General features: G+C 44.3%; 1 protein-coding gene across 4 annotated transcripts; it reads right to left on the bottom strand.

Moving 5' to 3' along the window:
• GOT1 (glutamic-oxaloacetic transaminase 1) lies at positions 1-22,189 on the bottom strand. Of its 4 annotated transcripts, none has more exons than XM_081075016.1 (10): positions 21,844-22,189; positions 20,970-21,285; positions 12,984-13,165; positions 6,089-6,212; positions 5,496-5,608; positions 5,160-5,264; positions 3,166-3,316; positions 2,911-3,076; positions 2,040-2,182; positions 1-818 (listed from the first exon to the last, which is right to left on the bottom strand). In XM_081075016.1, exons 2-10 carry the CDS (start codon positions 21,085-21,087, stop codon positions 679-681), a joined length of 1,242 nt encoding a protein of 413 aa, XP_080931142.1. In that variant the 5' UTR covers positions 21,088-21,285; positions 21,844-22,189; the 3' UTR covers positions 1-678. The 4 variants fall into 4 exon arrangements, with proteins under 4 accessions (XP_080931142.1, XP_080931143.1, XP_080931140.1 ...); XM_081075017.1 differs by having other exon boundaries at positions 20,970-21,280; positions 21,942-22,144; XM_081075014.1 differs by having other exon boundaries at positions 20,970-21,280; positions 21,844-22,119.
• Between the last annotated feature and the right edge of the window lie 1,112 nt (positions 22,190-23,301).

Raw genomic sequence — 23,301 nt, 5'->3', positions numbered from 1 at the left:
TAGGTCTCAAGCAGCACTTTTATTTCTTTAGTGAATTAAGAACACAATAGAATAGAGTCGACTAGAAAATATCAGAAAGCACTACACATAGCAAGGGTGAATACTGTCCTGTGAAACTTCTGTTTCAGAGTGTGTGTGTGTGTGTGTGTGTGTGTGAGATGTAAATATATTTCTTTCCTTGGTCACCCTAAAGAACGAAAGCTTAGGGCTAGGGACACAATCATGCAGAAAGAGCAGGGAGACAGGACACCAGATGGAGACACAGCCAAAACCCACAATCACACGTGACTCTTCAGACAACCTGATCTTTGGGACTAGACTTTGTACAGAGTCAAGGAACACAAGGAATCACACAAGCGACACAGGCAACACTCCTGCTTCTAGCGAGGGGCCAAGATATCTACAGCTCATGGTCAAAGTACCTTTTTATTCTTCTTAAATAGAAACCGTAATTTGCTCTGGCCTCCAAAAGGGCTATCATCCCAGGCCCACATTTCTTCTCAAGGGATATTCTTTCACGTGGGGCCCGTTGGAACAGCGGCCACACCTCCTCACCAGAGCAGCCTTTTTCAGTCCTTCAATAGTCTCTAATCGATGATATGTACAAGTAGGTTTGTGCAGGCAGAGGACACACACGACAGAGGGCCGCTTTGGTGGTGCTGTTGGGGTGGTACTCCTTCACTGGATTTTGGTGACTGCTTCATGGATGGAAGTGGCCACATAATCTAGATTTTTGGTGGTTAAGCCACACATGTTGATCCGACCACTTGGCAGCAGATAGATGTGCTTTTCATTGATCAGATATTCAACCTGCTTGGCTGTTGAATACCGAAAGAGATACAATCAGTAGCAGAAATCCTGTAAGCCATGGAGGTTTGGCAATTCTGTGACAATTACAATTTTCCCTCTTTTCACCGTAACACAGAGAAACAAAAGGGGTTATTTTGTCCAGCTGGCACACAGGAAAATACGCTCAATAGATTCTGGAAACTAGTCTTACTAGCCAATTTTCTAATCCTCAGAAAGTTGAATATCACTCCTCCCATGGGAATTTTAGTCTGGGATTACCTCCCAGCTAAACCCTGCATGTGACATTCATCAAGACACCCTGTCAACTGAAACAACTCTCAGACCTAAGAACATTCCACTAACATGAAAAATTGGTTTTAAGGTGCTTCCTTTATCTCTTCCTTAACCTGGTGCTTATCCCTGAGCACCTACCAGCAACTTCCCTCTGACATTTCATCTCCACAGGACACTGTACAAGGGCCTAAGCATGAGAGGTGCTGGATAAATGCTGTGTGTATGAACCAATGGGCAGAAAAACTGCAGGCATCTCTCTAACTTGGCACTTCTCAGCTCTCCTTCAAACACATGCAGGACGGCTTCCCCACGTCTGCAGAAATGCTCGTGGGTGAAACAGGAAGGAACTGCCTGTACTTCCTCTATGCCCCAATCTCTAGAGCTTTTTCACTTTGCTGAAAAGTCACAAGAAAATTTTAGCTGATTTTTTTGCCTAACTAATTTGTACCCTTAAGACAGCATCAGTTTGAGGGAATGAAATAATAATAATTGTTATGGACTGAATATTTGTGTCCCTCCAAAATTCTCATGTTGAAACCCTAACTCCCGATAGATGGTATTGGGAGATGGGGCCCTTTGGCAGGTAATTAGGCTTAGATGAGGTCATGAGGGTGGGTCCCCCATGATGGGAGTAGTGCCCTTATAAGAGGAGACCAGAGAGCTAGCTCGTGGACTGGCATGTTTCTCTCTCTCTCTCTCTCTCTCTCTCTCTCTCTCTCTCTCTCTCGCTCTCTCTCGCTCTCTCTCGCTCTCTCTCGCTCTCTCCTTCTCTCTCTCTCCCCCACCCCCCAAGGTGAGGGTGTAACAAGAGGACAGCCACCTGCAAGCTGGAAAGACAGGCCCCATCAGCACCTGACCAGCTGGCATCCTGACTTCTTTCCAAGCTATAAATCCTGTTACTTCCCAGCTGGCTCTGAGCTACTTCCCAGCCCACAAAAATGGTGGGAGTCACTTACGGTTCAATCCAGTGAAGCTGAACATTCCAATTTGCTCAGTGATGTGGTTCCAGGTTCCAGGGGTCTTGAGGGCTTCCAGTCGTGCCCTGAGTTGAGCTCTCATGGTCAGAATCCGGTCGGCCATCGTCTTCACGTTACCTGTCCTGAGTGGACAGCAAATATAAATACCAGTCCAGACAGGAGAGATGGTACATGGAAACAGGGAGGTTTAAAAGCCCTAATTAAATCTGTAAGCTGAAAATGGGATCCCGCCCTGCCTAGGATGTGTATGTGGATGCCTGCATGGGTGGCTAAGCAGACCAGAGAGTTAGCGGGCAGGAGGGGAGGACGGTATGTATGGACAGAGTTCAGCGCTAGTCTTGGCTGTACTCGCTGTAACACCACTTCTATGTTCAGACTTCACCTAAGTACTGATCTAGACAGAATACTGTATCTTACCATGCCTAAGTACGCCGAGATTGCAGATGTAACTACTATGTAAAAGTTACTCTGTTTCAAAATAAGATAAAATATATGTAAAGTAGTTAAGAATGAAGGGCCCCCAAAATGTCACACTGACTTGAAGTTGGATATTCTATTCTATGAGGAATTCCTTCCTGTTTCCCAACGTTAAGGGAAGAAGCCTGAGTGCTGGGAAAGTGGGGGAAATTCCCACTTGTCGAGTGCCTCTTCCTAAATTCCAGGTGTGGTGTTATGCGCATGGAAGAAAAGTAGGTGGCAGCCCTATTTTACAGAAGTGTCTGAGACGCAGAGAGCTGAAAGGAATTTTGTCCTGCCTCAGCCAAAATAAGAGGAAGTGGCAGTGCGGTGAAATGAGACAGTTACCATTCTGCGTTCCCACCCCTTGCCCGTCAGGCTGTGAGCCCCTTACCATTCCTTAAAGAGCTCAGGGTTAGAGAGCGTAGTGGCCACGATTCGTGCTCCCTGAGCAGGGGGATTGGACCAAGTGATTCGCACAATCTTCTCCATCTGGGAAAGGACCCGCAGGATGCTATCCGGTTCCCTGGCAACCACGGTCAGGTTCCCCACTCGCTCATCTAGAGAAAGGTTCGAGAATCAGTGCTGGAGGCCCTTAAGAGGGTCAGGGGGTGCGGTGGGTGGGGCTGTAACTCAGGAGAGCACTCACTGTAGAGCCCGAAGTTCTTGGAGAAGGACTGAGCACAGAAGAGCTCGAATCCTTCAGACACAAAATAACGAACGGCCCAGGCGTCTTTCTCTAGGTCTCCAGAGGCGAAGCCCTGATAGGCTGAGTCAAAGAAGGGGAACAGAAACCGGCGCTGCGAGGAAGGAAAGCGAGTCAGGGCAGGAAATCCTTCTAGAACCAACCTCCGAAACCGGCTTTCCTTCCCCAACCGGGGCCTGGAAGGAACTTCTAACACTGTCCATTTCACCTATTATATTTCCCTTCTTTCTCCGTCCAGCCACTACTTTACATCTGTTTCTCTATTCAGCTAAATACCAACCAACAAATCTAACAATCTCAGTAAACCTCACCTTTTTAAGTATATTGTCCTAGAGTGTCATGATGCTGCTTTGCTAGCAAAGCTTACTCGGGGGCATGGAAATAGTTTCTGTCCTATGTTGGTGGGTTCTTCCCCATGAATTCCTGGTGTGACAAGCTTAGTCAAGTGTCAGCTTGGTATCCCCGGGGCCTCCTCACAAGCACAGGGCTAGTCTACTGGGTACTCTAGACATGGTCTCTATTCTTGTCACTACGGTCTCCTCAAAGAGCTCCCCACACTGAACTGGCTCTTCTTACTGGGCTCACTTTCTATGTGGATTCCGCTTCTCTGCCCCCGGCTGTCCAGGCACCCCCCACCCCCACCTCTGCAGCCCATCCCTCACATCCAATCACACTCCAAGTCCTCTAACTCCTGTCTCCTGCACGCTCTGCAATCCTTTCACGTCTGCCACTGCCACCTACCTCATTCAGGTCCCCATCAACTCCTACCTGGAATACAGCAATAGCCCTAACTGCCCTCCCAGCCTGTCTGATCCCTTCCCTGCTATGCAGCCAGGGTGGCCTGAAGACAGTGCACATCCAATCATGTCACTTGACATCACATGACATCACTGATTTCCAGGGGCTACTGGCTGCCCTCGGAATGAAGGCAGTGCCTCAGCACAGGATGTGGCCCCCATGTACCTCTCTTGCCTCACCACTCACACTCCCCCAATTCCCTTGGAATCCAGGCCATCCCAAGAACTACTTTCACTTCCTCAAATGGGTCGTGACCTCTGCCTTGGGCTTCTGGACGTGCCCTTCCCCCTGCAGGGAACATCCCTTCCCCACCAGCCCCCACCTGTCCTCATCCGTCAAGTCCCAACCTGGAAACCACTTCTTCCAGGAAGGCTGCTTCTGCCACTACCACCCCTCTCGACACACACACACTCCCCCGAGTCTGGGCCACGTGTCTCCCTATAACCCCCCGCACACAGCTGTGTCACAGGACTTGGCTGTGTCCCCAGACAGTCTGCATGCTCTTTGAGGGCAGGCCCCGTCTCCACTTTGCTCACTAGCGCATCCCCACGCTGCCTGGCACGTAACAGTTTCTCAGTAAGGACTCTTCACACACGGTAATAAAGAATAGATATACACTATGAAGCTGGAAACTCCAATCTAGAAAGTTATCCCCCAAAAAATAACAAAAAAGAGTTTTATTAAAAAATTATTCATATGAGCAAGAAACCTGAGATCTTAATGGCTGCCAACTGATTTAGTCAATCCCTAACGTGACATATCCATGTGGGAAACGATGCGGCAAAACATTTAATGACATGGAAAGGGGCTCAAATGAAAAGACAAAGTATGTTGTATGTTATAAAACAGTATAGACAAAAAATAAAAATAAAAAAATAAATAAAATAGTATAGACAAATGACCCTATCTTTGTAAAATAGATTTATTTACATGTATAACTACACTGAAAAAAAAAACACTATACCTGACTTTCTGTACAAAATATGAACAGTGGCTTTACAGGATTTACAGTTAATATTTATTTTCTTCTTCGGGTTTTTCTCCATTTTCCAAATTCTTCGGTAAACAAGTATTGCTTTTGAATCCATTAAATGTTAAAACTCGGTATCTTTTACGAGATGCTCTGACAAGGCACTTACCCTCATGACAGATGCGATCTGCTTCCACTGCTCCTGAGTCGGGTCGGTCCCAGTCGGGTTGTGTGCACAGGCATGGAGGACAAAGATGGAAAACTCAGGAGCACTCTGAGGAGAAGGAAGCTATGTCAGCTTTGACACCAACAGGAATACGGGGGGACAGAGTGAAGGTACACGGGTCTAGGGGCAGCATGTTCCCTCCTTATGTGCCACTTCACAAACCACCGTCTGGCTTGGTAGACTCTCTCAGACTCTCTCACTTATCACCTGATCCAAAGACTTTTCCCTGATCCTCCTGATACCAGAGGGTTCTGTTTATTTTTCCATCTCATCACCTACCTCCAGATCGTTCAGGAAACCCTGGAGGTCAAGTCCTCTCTTCGCTGCATCCCAATAGTGATAGGACCGAATGTCTTTAAATCCAGCGGCAGAAAATACACCATTATGATTCTCTGCAAACAAAGGGGTAAAACATTAAATGCTTTTACAAACACAAGGGGGCTAATTGGAAAGGATACAAGTCAGCTTCCAGGACCCTGGAATGTCCACTGGGTGGCATCTAGGTGAGGGGTTAAGATTTAGAAGAATGATTGTTACCAAGAACAAGTCCAACCAGTCTTAGCATGCTAAACACATCCTACTATAGACTGCCCACATCTACATTTTAAGCTCCTCTGGGAATATGTCCTAACAAAACTCAGAGGAGCTTTCATGTATACATGAAAATACAAGTCTACCAGGAGTCCTGGGAAAAAGTCTTCCTAATGTGAATCTGAGCATCAGGTTACTCATGTCCTGCCATAATCCCATGCTCAAGCCATTCCCAAATGTCAGCTGAGCCAGGGCTGGGTTACAGTTTCTGTATAAGCAGTGAGAGTCACAATTGCCCCTGGCTTCTCTGTTTCTCCTCCCTACACAGCTAAAGGACTCACCCCAGGTTGGTGAGGAGACATAGACAGGTGTATCCTTATTGTTTGTTCCGTTGTACCATCGCGCCAAGAACTCAGCTCCGATTCGAAGTGCACCTGTTCCCCCCAAAGCCTGCACACCTCCTACCTGAAAGAGAAGCAGTGTCACTGGTTGATAATGGTGAGGTCAGATAGTACTAGGAAAAATACAGTAATAATGAGCACTTACTTTGCGCCTGCTCTGTGCCAAGCCCTATAAATGTACTATTGTATGAAACCTCACAACTGCATGAAGAAGACACTGTTATTTGCCCATGCTTACGAATGAGGAAACTGAGGCTGAGAAATGAGTTACAAGCAGTTAGTGCCAGGTCTTTACTCCAGGACGTGTGACTCTTAGAGGAGCTTCCCTTCTGATACAGAGGCAGAGGACCTAGACCACCTCACTGTGAGACCTAGAAGGCACACCCCTCCTTTGGCACCCATCCCTAGAGCAAAACTGCCCTCCAGCAGGAGCCTGGAAAATAATGTTTCCAGCTTGCCATCAACATCAATTTGTCATACTCCTCTCCCCTTCTATAATACAGACTTACTAATCCTTAGAAATATGTCCTAACAAAACAAAGGTGACCTGCAAATACTACTTTCCTCTCCTTGAGCTTCTTCTCATCTCAAAATGACCTCACATGGACAATAATAAAAATCCTATGTTTTACCATTTTCAAAATACCTTGACCCACATTTTTATTTGATCTTCACATAACCCTGTAAAGTAAGTTCTAGATCCCCAATTTACACGAGGAAACTGATTCAGAGAAGTGGTTTGCCATGGCATACAGAGCAGGTAAGTGGCAGAGCCGGATGTCAACCTGGGTCTTGTCACTTAGATCTGGTCACTGTGCCCGCTCATGCTGTTTGCCTACATAGCTTTGATTTTGCCCTTTCACAGTTCTAACAAGATTTTAGCATTAACTCTTTCAGTAGCAAAATGTCATAAATTACATGTTGCTTACTGTGTCTATAGGACTAAGGAGAAAGAAAGGAAAAGATCACATGAGAAAGCCTATCTAAATAAAAGGAATCCAGTAATAGTGGCAACCTCTGGAGAGGGTCCTAAGATGTGGGAATAGTGGCCAAAGGAACTTTGGCCTAACCTGGAAGATGTCTTTTAAAAATAAAGAGAATGTATTCATGTATTATTTGTAAAATGTTTAGATAATTTTTAAAATATATTGAGATGTCTGGGATTTGCTGTAAAACAATTTGACTTTGGCAGGGGGGTAAAGGATATACAAGATTGACCAAATACATATCATTGTTGAAGCTGGATGATAAGACTGTTCATTATACACTGTTTATCTGCTGTTGTGTATATTTGAAATTTTCTACAATAAAAACGTAAAAAAAAAAATCTTCTTGGATAAAGAAAAGCTTTCAAAATCTTTTTTAAAAAACTAACATAACGGGGGTGGGGGGTGGGTGATGAGGGTAAAGGGGATCAAATATATGGTGATGGAAGGAGAACTGACTCTGGGTGGTGAACACACAATGGGATTTATAGACGATGTAATACAGAATTGTACACCTGAAATCTATGTAAATTTACTAACAATTGTCACCCCAATAAATTAAAAAAAAAAAAATTACAAAAAAAAAAGAAAAACCTAACATAACACTGGTGCTAAAAGATGACAAAGGAAAAAAAAACAGGAAAAAGCTCTTTTGTGAATATTAATACTAACTTCTCAAATAAACATTAATGAACAGTCTGAATCCAACATTACATTTAAAAATACCTCCTTGATCAAGTGTGAGTCATTCCATGAATGCATGATTATTAATAAATATATTATAAAATTTGTCACGCTGCCAGATGGAGAATACCCGAATGAGCATCGTAACATGAGAAAAGCAGTATAGCCATTTCTGATATAAATGCTCAGTGACACAGCAAACAATGGCTACGTCCTGAAAATAACTGAAACACAAATTCATTCAGCCATGATGAATAAGTCAGCCTCATGATGAACAATGAATCATTAGCAGAAATCCCCTCTACTAGAAAATAAGTACAGACTTCTCAAGGAGCCAGGAACAAGGCAATGATACCAATTACAACCATTATTATTCCGCACTGTTCTATTTGTATCCAGCGATCTCAGCATCTGTGAAAAAATACCATCTGAAACATGAAACAGAAGCAAAGTTGACATTCAAGGAAATGAGGAAGCGAGCGTGGCTGTCCATTGCAGAGAGAAGCAGAAGCAGTGGACTGGGGGGAAAACGGCTGGTGCACGTCAGATTGGCACAATGAATTCCCTGCTCTTCAGTGTTTCCCACTGAGCAGCAGTCTCTTCCCATTACTTTAAAGGTTTTACTTTCACACTGTGATCTACCTGGATTCTTTAATGCAAATCTCTATCAAGGTAATGTAACCCAAATGTGCATTTATTTTTCATGCATTTGTCACCAGCTAAGATGAATGTCGACTGTACTATTTCACGTTTCAAACACCTAAGCAATTCTGGAATGTTGATACTTCCTATACAAATTAAATTAGCAAGATTTCCCTTAAACAAGGTTTTAAGTTATCATGGATATGGGACAGGGGCATGTGGATATCAGAAAAAACATTCCCAGGAATGATTTTTTATTTTCAGTGCTCAACTTTTAATGCCACCGTTTCTCTCCCACTCCAGAAAGCAGTGCCATTAATTAAAAGAAGTAAAAAAAATCAATAGGTGAGATTGAAAATGTGTTTGGAAGAGGAAAATCCACTTCACTAACATTAACTGATCCTTGAGAGTGATGATGTATATGACACTTGATACACCAAACTCTCAAGAAACTAGCACGCCCTAAAAATATATTCAACACTAGATGGCTTCCGTGAAACACAAATTGTGAAACACACATTGTTCTAAACGCTCTCAGCAATTAACAGAAACAAATTTTTGGTGAATTTGGTCATTCTGTGAACTGACCTTTGGCAAACTGCTGTAGAGCCCAATAAAATCCTGTATTTGGGAAGAAGGAAAATCATAATATCAAAGGAAATAAGTACAGACTTCTCAAGGAGCCAGGCAACTGGACGTGGGTGTCTCAACAGGGATACCAGAACAAGGGACCTCCAGTAAGACTTGGGATGAAGTGTGTCAGTAGATGACCTGTACACCCGACTTAGCCACGCTCCCTGAAGAAATCCCTGCTAGCCTCTAGAATGTTTGTCTGGGCCACAGTTTCCTGATGTGATGACTTCACTGTGAGGAGCTGCTTGTAGACGAGGCCATGTTACACTGACCTGCACGCCCACAGCCATGCACACAGTATCTGGCACCTGGCGCTAGGTAAACACGGGCTCAACGAGCTAGAGAAAAGGGCAGTGATGAAAAGAGGAGAGCCACAGCCAAAGCCCCAAGAGGCAATGGTCAAAGCGAGAAACTGGGACGTCATCACATGGCACACAAGCCCTCCTCCTACCAACAGGGGCTCAGTAACTTCAGAAGCTGAAACATTACCACGCAGGAGATAATTGCTCTGGATCCTAAGGTCTAGAGACGGAAAAGCAGTACGAGGCAGTGAAGAGTCTGGAAAATGGGTCTCCTCCAAATGGTTGAAGGACTTGGAAATGTTAAATGCTGGGAAGAAAAATCTAAGGGAAAACATGATTACTGGTTGTTCTCAGGTTCATTCACTCGTCCTTTCATGTTTCATCTCCTTCAAGTTTTGGCTCAAATGTCATTTCCATTCTACCATGACCACCCTCGGTAAAACTGTATCCAGCCTCACTCCTATCCTCAGGGCTTCTAATATGCCTTCCCTGCTCTATTTTTATAGCATTTGTCACCTTTTCATATACTGTATCGTGTTTTTATTTATTCTGTTTATAGTTTTCTCTCCACAAAACTGTAAGCCGAGGCAGAGGAAATTCAGGCATTTTGGTCACCTCTGTGTGCAACATCAGAACAGCGCCTGCCCCTAGTGGTGAGCACTCATCTACTGAGTGAATGAATGTGAGTTCAAACATCGGACAATCTCTGAGGTGCCAGGCTAGGAGCTAACACGAAAGATTTGCAAGATAAATACGTAAGCCATCATCCCTGCCATGGGGGGAAGTTATGGTCTTGTGGGAGGGACAGGTTTATAAATTATACAATTATACAACTTAATTACACTTATCAAGTTGGTAAGCACAGTTATTCCCAAGCTGTGAGCGAAGTCCTGTGTAACTGAGAGGACTCCAACCAGCTGTGCCTGAGACCGCTGAGGATTCAGCACGGAGGTGACCCCTGACGGGACCTTGAAGGACGTACAGGTGGCAACTGGGGAGTTAGAGCAGTGAGGGGGGGCATTCCCAGCAGAGGAACAGTTGAGGCAAATGCTCTATCTAATTCATGACAGGGCCTGCCGGGTCTAGAAAACAACAGGGTTTAGAATGGCAGGACTTCAGCGGGGAAGCGGGAAGGGTTTGAGTAACAGCAAGACTAGGATAAGGCGAGCTTCCAATATGCTGCCCACCCAGGTCAAAGTCTAGCTTTCACCCTGTAGAGATAATGAAGGAGCTACTGTGTGTGTGAAGACAGGAGCAGGTGACATGATTAGCTTTTCTTGCTCAAGAAGATCATTCTAACTGCACTGTGCAGAATGTACTGGAATGGGCTAGAGACTAAGGCAAGAGGCTATCACAAGAATCCAAATGAGATGATGGTGAGCTGAACTGAGACAGGAGCCTGGGGATGGTGTAGACATCCAGAGAGAGAGGAAAGGTTCAGCACTCAGTATCAACCGGGATCTGCACTGATGTAAATGCCAAGAGAGAATCCTAGACCATTCAAAACAAAAGTCTTCAAACATTTACAGGCCGCCATGAAGACCGCCATTTAACTATGTTCTATGATCACAACACAACACGGATGAACTGGATTAAGAGGAAGGGCTCCGTTCCACAAGCAACAGCCCCAAGCCTTCCAGCAGTAAGTGACCCACACTGGGAGCACTGAGCAGAGGAGCAAGAACCTGCGCAATAGTTAATAAGTCTGTAAGGATGCACGGCCTTAGAGGAAGAAGCCCCCCAACACAGAATGTGTTCTTATTTGTCAACAACAGAATGTCAACTAACTTATCAACAGCTTCTCAGAAGATAATCCCCAGTTGCCAAAGTTCCCCACTTTCAAACTTCATCAGGATTCTCCTCTCCCTCTGTGGGAACACTGGATTTTCAGAGCAACTTCCCAATGTCACCCATAATCTCTAAACTCTACCTTTTCTACCTGTATTCCTTTGGTTCCTCGAGGCAAGTAAGTCACAGTCTCTCCAGACAAAACCTAATTACGTAACCTAAGCACTGACTTGAGTTCCAAGACCTTCATCAGAGCGTCCCTGCCTCCTAATATACGTAAGCATGTGCCCGTGTGCAACCTTCATTGTACCCTGCCATTCTGCTTACCAGGGCATCTGGGTAACAGCGTGGAGGACTAAATCAGATGACCCCAAGATGTGGTCGCTTTCATGCAGGGAGCCTGCACTACAACACTAGCCCAGGGGATCAATCAGGGCCGCTGGTTTAAATTACACAATACCCGACTGGACTACTGCAAACAGTTGAGCTCTTCCCCCTCCTACCAGCCAGGTTTATCATCTTCAAACACTTTCATTGGGCAACTCCTCTGCTCAAACCTGCAGGTGGCTCCCGCCCCGCCCTGGGCTGCCAAAACCAGCCCGCCGGATCTATCCACCATGTTCCAGCTCTCATCAGGTAGGTCTCTTTTACAACCTTGACCTGCTCATCTTACTTCTGGCCTTGGACTCCTACTACTCCAGACAAATCCCCCTCCTTTCTCTTTCCTGTGTACTTGATGGTTCTCAATCCTGGCTGTACTTTTGAATCACCTGGGGGGGCTATTAAAAATATGCCTGTGGAAGGAAAGGAATTAGGGGGGAAATATAGTACAAGGGTGGTGTAGGGTGGTACCCTCCAAGATTCTGATTTAACTGGTCTGGTAGAGTCCAACCACCAGTAAGTTTTTAAAAACTCCCCAGGTGATACTAACGTACAGCCAGCATTGAGAACCAGTGTCCTGGCCTCATTCCCCAAGGTTCAGCTGAAGTCTCATCTCGGGCCCTTCCAGCCTCCCTCTTCTCTGAATCCCAACAACACTGAGAATCCCCACCATATCACTACATGCCACATAGGGTCGCCCTCACTGTGTCTGCTTCCAAATGTGTTCCACTTCCTCGAGTCTCTGGTTATGTGCATAGACTACGTCGTACCAGGAAGCACTTAAATGAGATGCTGAGATGAAGGCTAGCAGAATGAAAGGATATTAGAAGCGGCAGGAACTTCAGAACTAGAGAGCATCTAGCCAGGTGACTCTCGAACTTTGGAGGTCCCCAGACTCCTTTAGAAAATCTAATAAAAGCGATGAACCTCCTCCCCAGAAATACACATATACATAGAATTCTGCATAAAATCTCAAGGGTTCCGAGGCCCCTTAAAGTATCCGCTATACAAATGCTCCTCATGGGAACGTGAACCAAAAACTAGTCTTTTTCTAACATGTAGATGAGATGGAGGGTCTAGAGGGGCACATGACTTGCCTAATGGTCAAAGGCAGTGGCAGGGCTGGGTCTAGACGCTGGTCTCTGGACCATTCCATTAAATTCCTGTGGCTTGGTATTTCCTGACTGCTTCAAACGCAGCACCTGAAATCTGCTTATCTACTGGGCAAAAAAGAACATCGAAGACTCCATGCTTTATACAAAAGCACGTTATTTGCACTGTCAGGTTCCTGAGGTTATACTACTTAAACCCTTATTCGTTGACAGTTCAAAAGACCTAACACCTAACACTTGAACACAACTTGAATTTTCCATCTCTTTTACCTTCAGTTTCTAAGAGCCATCCTCACCCGAAACTCACCCGCTTCTCCCGGAGAGCTGGGCTGTCATCCCCCAGGGCAACACGGGACGCATGGGTCCGGAACTCTGCTAGGCCCAGGATTGGCAGGTACTCGTGGTTAAGGCTATTGTCGTTGGCAAGCTTCTGCTCCACCTTCTTCACTACAGGCAAAACCCAGGGCTGGCAGTCATCCGTGCGATACGCTGGAACGTGGGAAAGAGTTGTGTAAGGGAAATGTCTGAGGCTTCGCCCAAGGAAGAGTTTAGAACTGAACAGTCCAATCAAACTAGAGCTGTGAGGGAAACTAAAATTAAGTTCAGTCCCTTACAGACTGCCTGCTTTAGGCCAGGCAGCGGGCTAGGAGCTGGGCAAGCAGGACAGACATGGTTCCTATCCTTAGAGTTCTTAAATATATGACTGCCAGACAGTAGAATGTGAAAATAAAGCCAGGACATCACAGAGCCGGATTGAGTGAGTGCGTGTGAAAGCACTGTGCGAACTAAAACAATGTAGCTCACAAACACTATGTCTGTGCTACTAGTGCACTCAGGTCTCTGCAGCCATTGGCCCAGGCGTCTTCTTCCTTCTGCATCTCCCCAAGAGATTTCCAGAAAAGGGCTAGCTAGCTGCTACTTCAGACCAACACTGTACCTTTAAACATAAACATGGAGGGGATGGGGGTGAGAGAACTACCTCCTCCTCTTGTCCTATAAGAACAGAAATAAGGTAAGCAAACGCCATGGGGCTGGAGATTCCGACAACTGGTTTCACAATCACCCAACCCATTGAAACATATCTGTGTCCTCTCTCTGTGTTCTGACATCATTCAGTGTTTACCATTTTAACAGTTCCTCCCACTTCATCGGCGTCACACTTTTGTTGATTTAAATTTATCTATTTCGTAACATTTAATCCTGCTTACAGCAAATTTCTAGGAACTGCTTGAACTACACTAAAAATATTTTTAATCCACTTTGAGTGACCCTGTCACTGATGTTTTCCCTTATATGCCCTCTGATTATTTGGGGATTAGAGCTTTAGAGGGCAGCTGGGCTGCTCATATCCAAGCCAATGATCTGAGTAGGTTTCCTGACAGGAGTCATTTGCCTCTCTGCTTGAACGTTTAGGTCTCGAACAATCCTATACCTTTGCAAGTGATTTTGAAACTGAAAATTTTAGAGTAATTCTGATTAGGTTTTAGCTTGTTGATTTCTGCCCAACATTAATCCCTAACTTTTTTTAAAAAATCACTTTTTAGGGTGGTTGACATTGTTTATTGAACAACACATGTCCATTGTAGAAAATTTAGAAAAGCCCAGAAGTAAATAATAAACATTACGATTAACATGTAATCTCAGCACTTAGAGATAAGGAGTACGAAGATTTTGGTGTACAACCTTCTAAGCTTTATTTCACATGAGTATGTTCTTTTATAAAATATGTATCAGATTGTATATAGAATTTTCAACATGCTTTTTTCTACTTTTTAAATATATGAGTATCTTTCATCACCATTAACTCTTCTTCTGATAGGTGATATATTCGCATGTCCCCATCTCATCCTTATTTTCCATCTCCCTAGTTCCAAATCCTTCCTCCATGGATATCAACTGTTCATAATTTGTGTAGCCTTCCAGAATTTCCCTATGCATACACAAGCAAACACAGCTTCTTATGCCCCTCTGTTTACATAAAAGATAACACATAGCACATTATATACTGTTTTGCTCCTTGCTTTTTCCACTTGAAGATCTGTTGATATCTGTGCATACAGTGTCTTTGTTCTGTTTTTACACCTGCAAAACTGATGAATGTAGCATAATTTGTTTAGCCAGTCTCTTGATGGACATCTGAGTTGTTTCCAACCTTTGGCTAGTACAAAACTTCAGTGAACAAACGTGTACATACATAATCTTACGTGTGTGCAAACATATCTGTAAGATGCAGGGTTGAAAATGAAAAAGAGTGAGCTGAGAAGTATGTGTATTTGTAGTTTTTGACAGATATATGCAAATTAGCCTCCATCAGAATTTTATTATTTTAACATTCCTACCATCAAAGTATAAGTGTCTACTTCTCTAGTCTCACGCACTGAGTGATTTTTTTGCCAGTACAAGAATACAAATTTGCATTTCTCTTATGATGAATGCAATTGGAGATTTTTCATATATATAAGCCATTTCCAATATGGTTTTAGTGGCTACACAATATTCCTTTCTATGCATAATGTATTAAATACTTGTGTTGCTTTTGATTAGTTGCTATTATAAACACTGTGGTGAATGTTCTTATAGCTTTACACATATTCTTGAGTGTTTCCTTTGGAAAAATTTCTAGTGTTAGGTCAAAAGTTAAACAACCAATGAGACTGTGTAAGATCATCTTGATTTTGCATCTGTCTCCTATTAATGCATTCTACCCTCCAGGAATGTGTCGTCGGCAAGTCTGGTAAGTATATTAGTAACAAAAGTGTAGACAGAGCTCCAGCCTGACACAGCCGCCAAACCACCACCAGTCCCTGGGTAGACAGACCCAACTCACAATGCTACCTCACCACTCACTTTATACCCCCTGGTCCACCAAACTAATTCCCTGTCGACAAGTTCAAAAAGCCTACTTCATTAGGGGGGATTTGGTCTGGTTTTTTAAAGAGATGTAAAAAATAATTACTTCCAAGGAAGAGTTGTCCCTTTTGGAATTGTTTTTAGAGGCGGTATCTCATTACTTTGAATATCCTCAATGGTGCCAAATCTTCATTTGTTTGGAAGTTTAATTTTCAGAAATGATACTTGTAGCTCATCCAGCAAGAGAGGTGGGTGAATAAACTGGATAATATGTTAATGGAGAAATTATAAAGAGAAAGTCTCTTGCATGAGTCTAAGTACTTTGAAGGGCATTCTGAAAGAGGGTTTCTAGAAATCTTTAAGCAGTAGCAGTATATACGTACTGTACTACACAGACAGGCTACTATTTAGATACACAAGAGTTTGGGTATTCATAGAAAAACCAGTTCTATTATTCTTTACATCTGTGTTTGGGGATTATATATATAATTATCTATATTATATTTATGATAGCGTTATTTGTAAGTCATGTATTCTAAATAAATATAAAAAGACAAAGAAAAGCCAAAGCACTGCTGCTCTTACCAATACTGTACTGTATACTCTATGCAACTCTAAGAAATACTGTAATACAACTGGTGACAGAGAGGCATGCGTCTATATTGTGACAAAAGAGAAACTGGCCAATTTATACCTCCCCTTCCTTCTTCACTGCCCAGTTTCACCAGGTTCAGTTTCAGAGGTGTTCCAAATGCCTCGCCCACCTGCCCTAACGAAGCAGCACTAAGTGATTAGAGCAATGAGGCCAAGCGTTAACAACCACCACGAGGCCTGCTCTCCCAGGGGATTTTATTCCCATTTGCTGGTCCCATGAGTTTCTCATACAGTCTTTCATTCGCTCATTCATTTAACAAGGACTTGCTGAATCTATCATGGACCAGGCACTAGCTAGAAGTAGGTATACGGGGATGGGAAAGATAAAATAAGAAACTGTCTACCCTCCAGGAAACAAAGAATACAACCCTCATTTCTTCTGTGAGGGATCAGGGAAGATTTTACAGAGAATGAAGTGTGGACAATTTTTAAGATAAACAAGAAAAAAATGACATTCCAGACAGAGGGAACACCTGTGCAAGGTGCTGGAGGCTTGGAGAGATGAGGGTGGCATGTAGGGTCCATGGAGGAATAGCAAGGAGTGGCTCAAACAGTCTTGGATTCTAGAAGGAACTGCATTTCACTGGGGAAACCACTAAAGTATTTCAGCAAGAGAGTGACATGGACAGCTGTACATTTTAATAGGATCATTTGATTGACACGATAGAAAAATAAACTGGAGAGGAGGAAAGAGGCAGATAGTTAAGAGGTTACTGCAATAATCCCAAAGGAACATAATGAGGTCTTGAACTAAGGCAGTGGCAACAGGGATAAAGAGAAGGGGAGATATTCAAAACAGATTTATGAGGTAGAAAAGACAGAAGCTAGTGACCAAATAAGTAGATGTGGGATCCAAGAAGGGGTCACTGATGACTCCAAGATCTCTTTTTAGTCTGGATGAATAGTGACTGGTGGTAGGGGGTTTGACCAAGACATAGAACATAAGGGGAAGAAAAAAAGAAAAGACTGAGGGGAAGGTGGAAATGATGAGTTGTGTTTTAAACACGTTGAATTTGAGGCAGTTATAGGATGTGTCCAGCAAACCGTAGTAAGTATGGGTCTGGCATTCAGGGAAGAAATACAGGATGGAAAGAAAGATTTCATAATTATAGACATCGACAGTAGCTGAAGCCACCGTAATGATAAGGGCTTACTGAATACTTTGTGTACTTTGTACTTCACTTATTGAATGTACCATTCTTTACTATTTCATTAGGTCAAGTTTACTAATCATAGAGGTTGACCTTTGTATACCCTTGCTAAATTTTATAGTACATAGAAGGCACTGTGCTCAATGCTTTACATTTATTTTACTCTCAATTCTCATAACAAACTCACAAAACAGATATTGTGATTCCTACTCTAGAGATCTGGAAACTGAGGCCAGTCCAATTAAATAGTTTGCCCAAGATCACAAGGATTGTAAGAGCTAGGCTGTCTTATTGTTAAGTTCATGGATCAATGCGCTTATTTTTAAGAGCAAGAGATGTCTAGGGAAAGCTGCAGCTAGCAGGCCCCAGAGGATTGTGTGAGCAGCCTTTTTATCAGCCTGCTCCAGGCTCCATGCACCAATGCCCTTCTCCCCAGGTACAAGCTCTTGAAGAGGAGTCATGCAGGTTTCAGGTGAGTTCAGCAGTCTTGCTTTCCAAAGAAAAGGAAAAACAAAGAGAATTAAAAGATGAAACCATCCCCGTCTTCCTCCTCTTCCTCCTCCTCCTGAGATTTCCATTTCCCTCACCCATCCCCACCCAAAGGCCCTTCTCCAACTAGGGTCCTGGGGAGAGGGCCAGGGGGGTACTGAGAAACACCTGACACAACACACCTCTCCAATTTTATTTGAAGATGTCAGAACCCACCTTAAAAACAACAACAAACATTAAAGTAAGCGCAGTTTGTCTGGAACAAAAGGACGCTAAGTCTACATGATAAACGGACTGAATGAAGGTTATGAAGAAATGTCTTGCTTCAGGCTACATCAAGCTGGACTCATGTCTCCCTTGCCCTAAAAGCCATTTGTCTGAAACTCTGAGAAGCACTGAAATAAGTCAACTCAGAGCATGTCGTACTTAACAGTGGAAAATGTGATGCTCTCCTCTAACTATAAGGAAATTATGGACACAGTCACAGCAAGAAGAATCTCTGCGGAAACGATCTGCAAGTAGCAATTAACTAATGAGGTTGCAGTTTATTCTAATCATGTCCAACATCACTAGAACTTGAGCTGGATAGCCACATGGGGCTTTATCTTAACACTGAGAAACAAAGAGTATCTTTCCCAAAGTCAGTGATTAATTACATTTCCTTCACAAAGAATATATTTGGGGTGTGTATAAAGCTAGGACATACAAAAGCTGGAATGAAACCTTATTCTTCTCTACTTTAATTAGACCTTTATCCAAGCACCTGCCATCCACAGAAAAAGATGGGTCACAGGTATCATGAAAAATAACATTTATATAACACTTTTCACTTACATATCATATTTCACATATAATTTAATCCTCAGTCAACTGATGAGGCCAGTAACATTATTATCCTACACTATACTCATGTAATGTGCTAAATGAATCTTAGAATTTTAGAGATAGGACATTCCGTTTAACTAGTTGAGTCTGGTAGATAACCTTCCCAAGGTCACATCGCTGGACCTGTACCCAGGTCTCCTGGCTCTTCCTACTGCAGTGCACTGGCTGCCTCTGAAGCACGTAAAGGTACCCAAAAGAGAGGAAGGGGCAGAGACCCAGGTGTGAGAAACCTGGCCTAGAATCCTAATTCCACTATGGATGGCCATATGACCTGGGGCAAACTATTTCATTAATCTGGGCTTCAGCTTCCTTACCTTTAAAGCAGTAATAGTAATATACCACCCTCCAGAATAGTTGTGAGCATTAAATGAGATTAAAAGCACAAATCATTTGCTCACAGTAAGGAGTTGGTGTTCCTGGGCTTCTGGAAAACATGACAAAGACACTCACAGTTGAGGTGACCATCTGAACTGCAGAATATGCGTCTGGGCTAATCATTTCTGGCCTGAGCTAGCAGGGTGCTTTTACTCTGCATGAACAGTTTATTTTCTGAACGAACGCCGGAAATTATTTCATTTTGCTGTTCTTGAGCCAAACATTTTTATTCAACAACTTTTATATGCCCCACCCAAAGAAATGCCAAAACAACAATAATAGCAATAGCTAATACTTACATAATTCCGATTTACGTGCCAGAAACTGTTCTGAGCACTTTAAATGTATTTAATCCTCACAAAAACCCTGTAAGACAATTCAAAGATAACTAATCCAATGAAATCTGAAGTTTTAAAAAGCTATATTTAGATCAATATCAATATTAGTTCTTCACTATATACCTGGCCCTAAAGAAATATTTGGAGGTTCTGGATTGGATTTAAATAAAAGCTGGAATGGTAACCACTAAAATTCAATTCAAGGCAGTCTTTCAATTTTTCTCCCATTCTGATGCCTGCTAAAAACATCACTTTCCCTCCATGGGTGAAAACTATGTAGTACTGACTTTAAAAAAAAAATGTTTTATTACGGAAATTTTCAAATATATACAAAAGTTGCAAGAATATAATGGATGTCCATGTACTCAATTCCCAGCTTCAACAAATTACCAGCTTCAACAAACCATCATTTTTTTAATGGCTTTTTCCTCACCCCTCCCCCATACTCCTTGGTGAAGACTTTTTTGTAACAAGTCCTACGTACAGACACAGTCACTGTGGAAAGTCTGAATCTCCTTCTCCACACCCTCTGCTCCAAAACAGTTCAACTTTCTCTTTTCAAAACTTTTAGTCCTTTACTCTAAGTCTGTTCCCCAGCATAGAATATCATCCTGCTCATTTTCTTCTCCCTGGCTGGTCTTTGTATGTGATCCATTAAGTCTCTGTGGAATTTCAAACATCCAAATGAAAGTGACAGAAACAAAAAATTCACCAGAGAAGACGAGAGTTAAAGGAATTTCAGAGGAACGTCAGTCCAAATCTTTTTCTTGGCAGAAGGGGAAACTGAGGCCCGTGCTCTGAGCTGTCCCAGGTCCACAAAGTACAAGCAAGACATTAAGACAAGGGTGTGCAGAAAGTGAGTTTCTAATTTCCACACTTTTTCAGCTCCTTTCCACCATCTCTACCATTCCTACCACATCTGGGAGGGCCAGAACATTCTTCCCAGGTCCCTTCCCTCTCCTCCCCCCAGGAAGCATTAACCTGTCGCAGAAGCATTTTCAATCTTTAATATCTCACTTAACACCTGTTGATTTTAAACCTCTTGAAGCCAAAACCACGCCTCGGTCTTGCCCCACAAGGCCTGGCAAAGTACCTGGTTTATATCTGGTAGTCTCTCAAATTTTTGCCCACTGAGATCAGAGCTCCCTGGGGTTGAGTTCTCCTTTACCCATTTCGCATCAACCAGGACTCCAAGTCTATCCTATTTCCCTCGCATTCCTTACAATCCCTAGCTGCCCCATTTCTTAGGAAGCAAAAGGATGTAGTATGAAGAACACAGAATAGGGCACTGAAAAACTTGAGCTTGTGTCCTGGCTGCTATACTGTTCCGTGTGACCTTGGACACACCTCCATTTTCCAGGGACTCAATATACCCATCTGTAAAATGAGCAGGGTGAACTAAGCAAGCCTCGTGGATCTTGCCTCCTCTCCGGGGCCCCACTATCCCGCCAGCGTCAAGGTGGGCCTCGGCCTCTCCCACAGTCCCCACCGCACAGGTTAGGTCGGCTCGGCTCCCCAGGCTGCTTACACTCCTGGGCACAGCATCTTTACCTCCCACTCCCAGGTTGACCTTGCGGGGGTCAGGATCCTCGCGGAAGTCAGCCGTGAGCTTAAAGACGAGGACCGGCTGGGCCTGCGGAACTTCGGCAAAGACTGACGGAGGCGCCATAGCGAGAGAGCTCGAGTCGACGAAGAACTTGCACCGTGGGCCTTGAGCCGCTGGGTCGCGTCTAGTCGCGCGGGCTGGAGGAGACGCTCACCTTCACCTAGCCGGCGGGGGACGGGCCCGCGGCCTCCAATTGTCGAGCCGCGTCCGGAGCTTGGCAACGAGGCTAACCAATCGCGAGCTTCTGACGCACAAGCTACACTAGGGAGGAGATGCTATTAGCCAATCCAAAAAGAGAATCTTATCGGAGGCCGGTAATAATACAACCAATGCAATGTACGCCGGCTGAGATGGGGGCCGGGGCTAGGGATGATTGGCAGAGCATGCTCCTATCGCTGAGGCCACTGTTCCTGGGGTGTACCGGGGCGGAGGGGAGGAGCCGAGCGGCCAGTGTTTTCAGGAGGTTGCCTCCTCGACCTTCAAGGGCCAAGAGACGAAAGAGGGGTGGCCGGCGGGAATTCCGGGGGACTGGCCTTCCGGTAGCAGCGGAACAGGTGTTGCTGCCAGACCCGGCGGCGCACACGTTCCTGGCCCGGCCTGGCCCGGCCTGGCAGCCATGTCCCCGGCGTCTGCGTTCGGGGCGCCAGTCCTCGGCCAGGACGTGCAGCTTCGGAACCCGTGCTGACGACCTTGATTGACCCTCTGGGCCGGCTGTATCCCCCGAGGGAAATATGGGTGGGCCGTCCGCCTTGCTGGCAGACAGGGGACAGTCTACCAAAAATGAGGGAGCAATCAGGAGTTCCTTTCTGCCACTCTTACCGTTTGAGGTTGTGGCTGCCCGTTCCTTACAGGGAGGGCCTGGTTCCCTGGGACCTTCAAGATCTGGGCGCCGTCTCCCTCCCACCCAAGTACCCAACCTGATCTTGCTGTCCTCGGCCGGCTGATCCCCAGACTGCCTCTTCTTTCGGTCAGGCTGGTCCTTCCCGCTGATTATTCCTTCCTCCTCAGCCCCACCGGCTTCAAGACGCAGGGAAGATGCCTCCTCCGTAAAGTCTTCCCTTAACCCTCACTCTGGTCAAAATCCGTCTCTCTCTCCTTTGCTTCTCTGTACCTTGTTAGTAATATTTCCATTTTAGGAAACCCACTGGTTGGGAATCTTTGTCCTAATTTAGATTCTGGCTCTGCCCCTTACTACGTAGGGCAGGTGTAGGCAAGTTACTTAACCTCTCTGTTCCTGCTTTGCAAAGTGGAGATAATATATTTTCCTGGGGGTGGTTGTGGGGATTATGTGAGTTAATACATAGAAAGTGTTTTGTTGCATGTAGTAAGCACTCTGTGAATGGTAGCTTTTGTTATCATTACGCATCTGCCACACCCCTCGTAGATGGTAAGCCTCTTTTGGCTAGAGATCTTACCCTCTGTAAGTCTCCCTGGGTTTCTTGCACTTGTTAGTAAGTATTCCATAAATGGTGGAAGGAGGAGTCAGTTCTCTTGGTGTTCCAGAAGAAAACAATAGCTCAGCCTCTATTCGTTGAATAGTGAAACAAATCTCCAAATGAATTTTCCATTCAAGGTAATAAACACAAGCCAAAAGAACTTCGTGCAACACCTGCCAACCTTTGATTGCCTGCCTTTTTTTTTTTTTTTTTTTTTTTTTTAGAAACCTTGCCTCTGGTTTAAAAAGTGACTGCCCACAGTGTTTCATGAACAACATTTTCCTCTAAGATTGCAAGTTCAACACTGAAGGTGAAATAACAATGAACTTTCAGTGCTTCCAAAAGCACTGGCAGAGGGCAACTGCGGGGAGGGGTGTTCTATAGCCCAGCCTTCCCAGCGTTTGATTTAGACTATGATCTTAACAGCATTGGCCAACAACATCATGGTCATACTTGACGTCATTCCCTGGGGAACAACAACCCTAGGTTAGCTAACCACTATCAACTTAGCTGAGTCTAAGTAAATATTTATTGCCAACCTCAGCAGCTCCACCACCAAGTCAATGCTGACAGGGGCAAAGAAAGTGCCATTTGCATACAGTTTTCCTTCATGTCTCCATGATATCCGTTCTGAATTTTAGAAACGCACAGTAACTAGGGAGTGGGGAGAATACATATTATGGGGGATCCAAGTCTCAACCTTTTTTCCTTGGGAATATGAGGTTCTTGGAGGTTAAGTTCAGTGCCCTTCTGTCTTCAGCCTTGCAGGCTGCCCCTCTTAAGCAAAATGCCAATCTTAAAATAAACGAAATGCTTTCCAGGCCATCGCTAATTTTAACAC

This window comes from Rhinolophus hipposideros (assembly GCF_964194185.1).
Source record: "Rhinolophus hipposideros genome assembly, chromosome: 15".
Taxonomy (NCBI): domain Eukaryota; kingdom Metazoa; phylum Chordata; class Mammalia; order Chiroptera; family Rhinolophidae; genus Rhinolophus; species Rhinolophus hipposideros.
The sequence above is the reverse complement of the archived record's forward strand: the minus strand, read 5'-3'. Positions and strand labels throughout refer to the sequence as shown.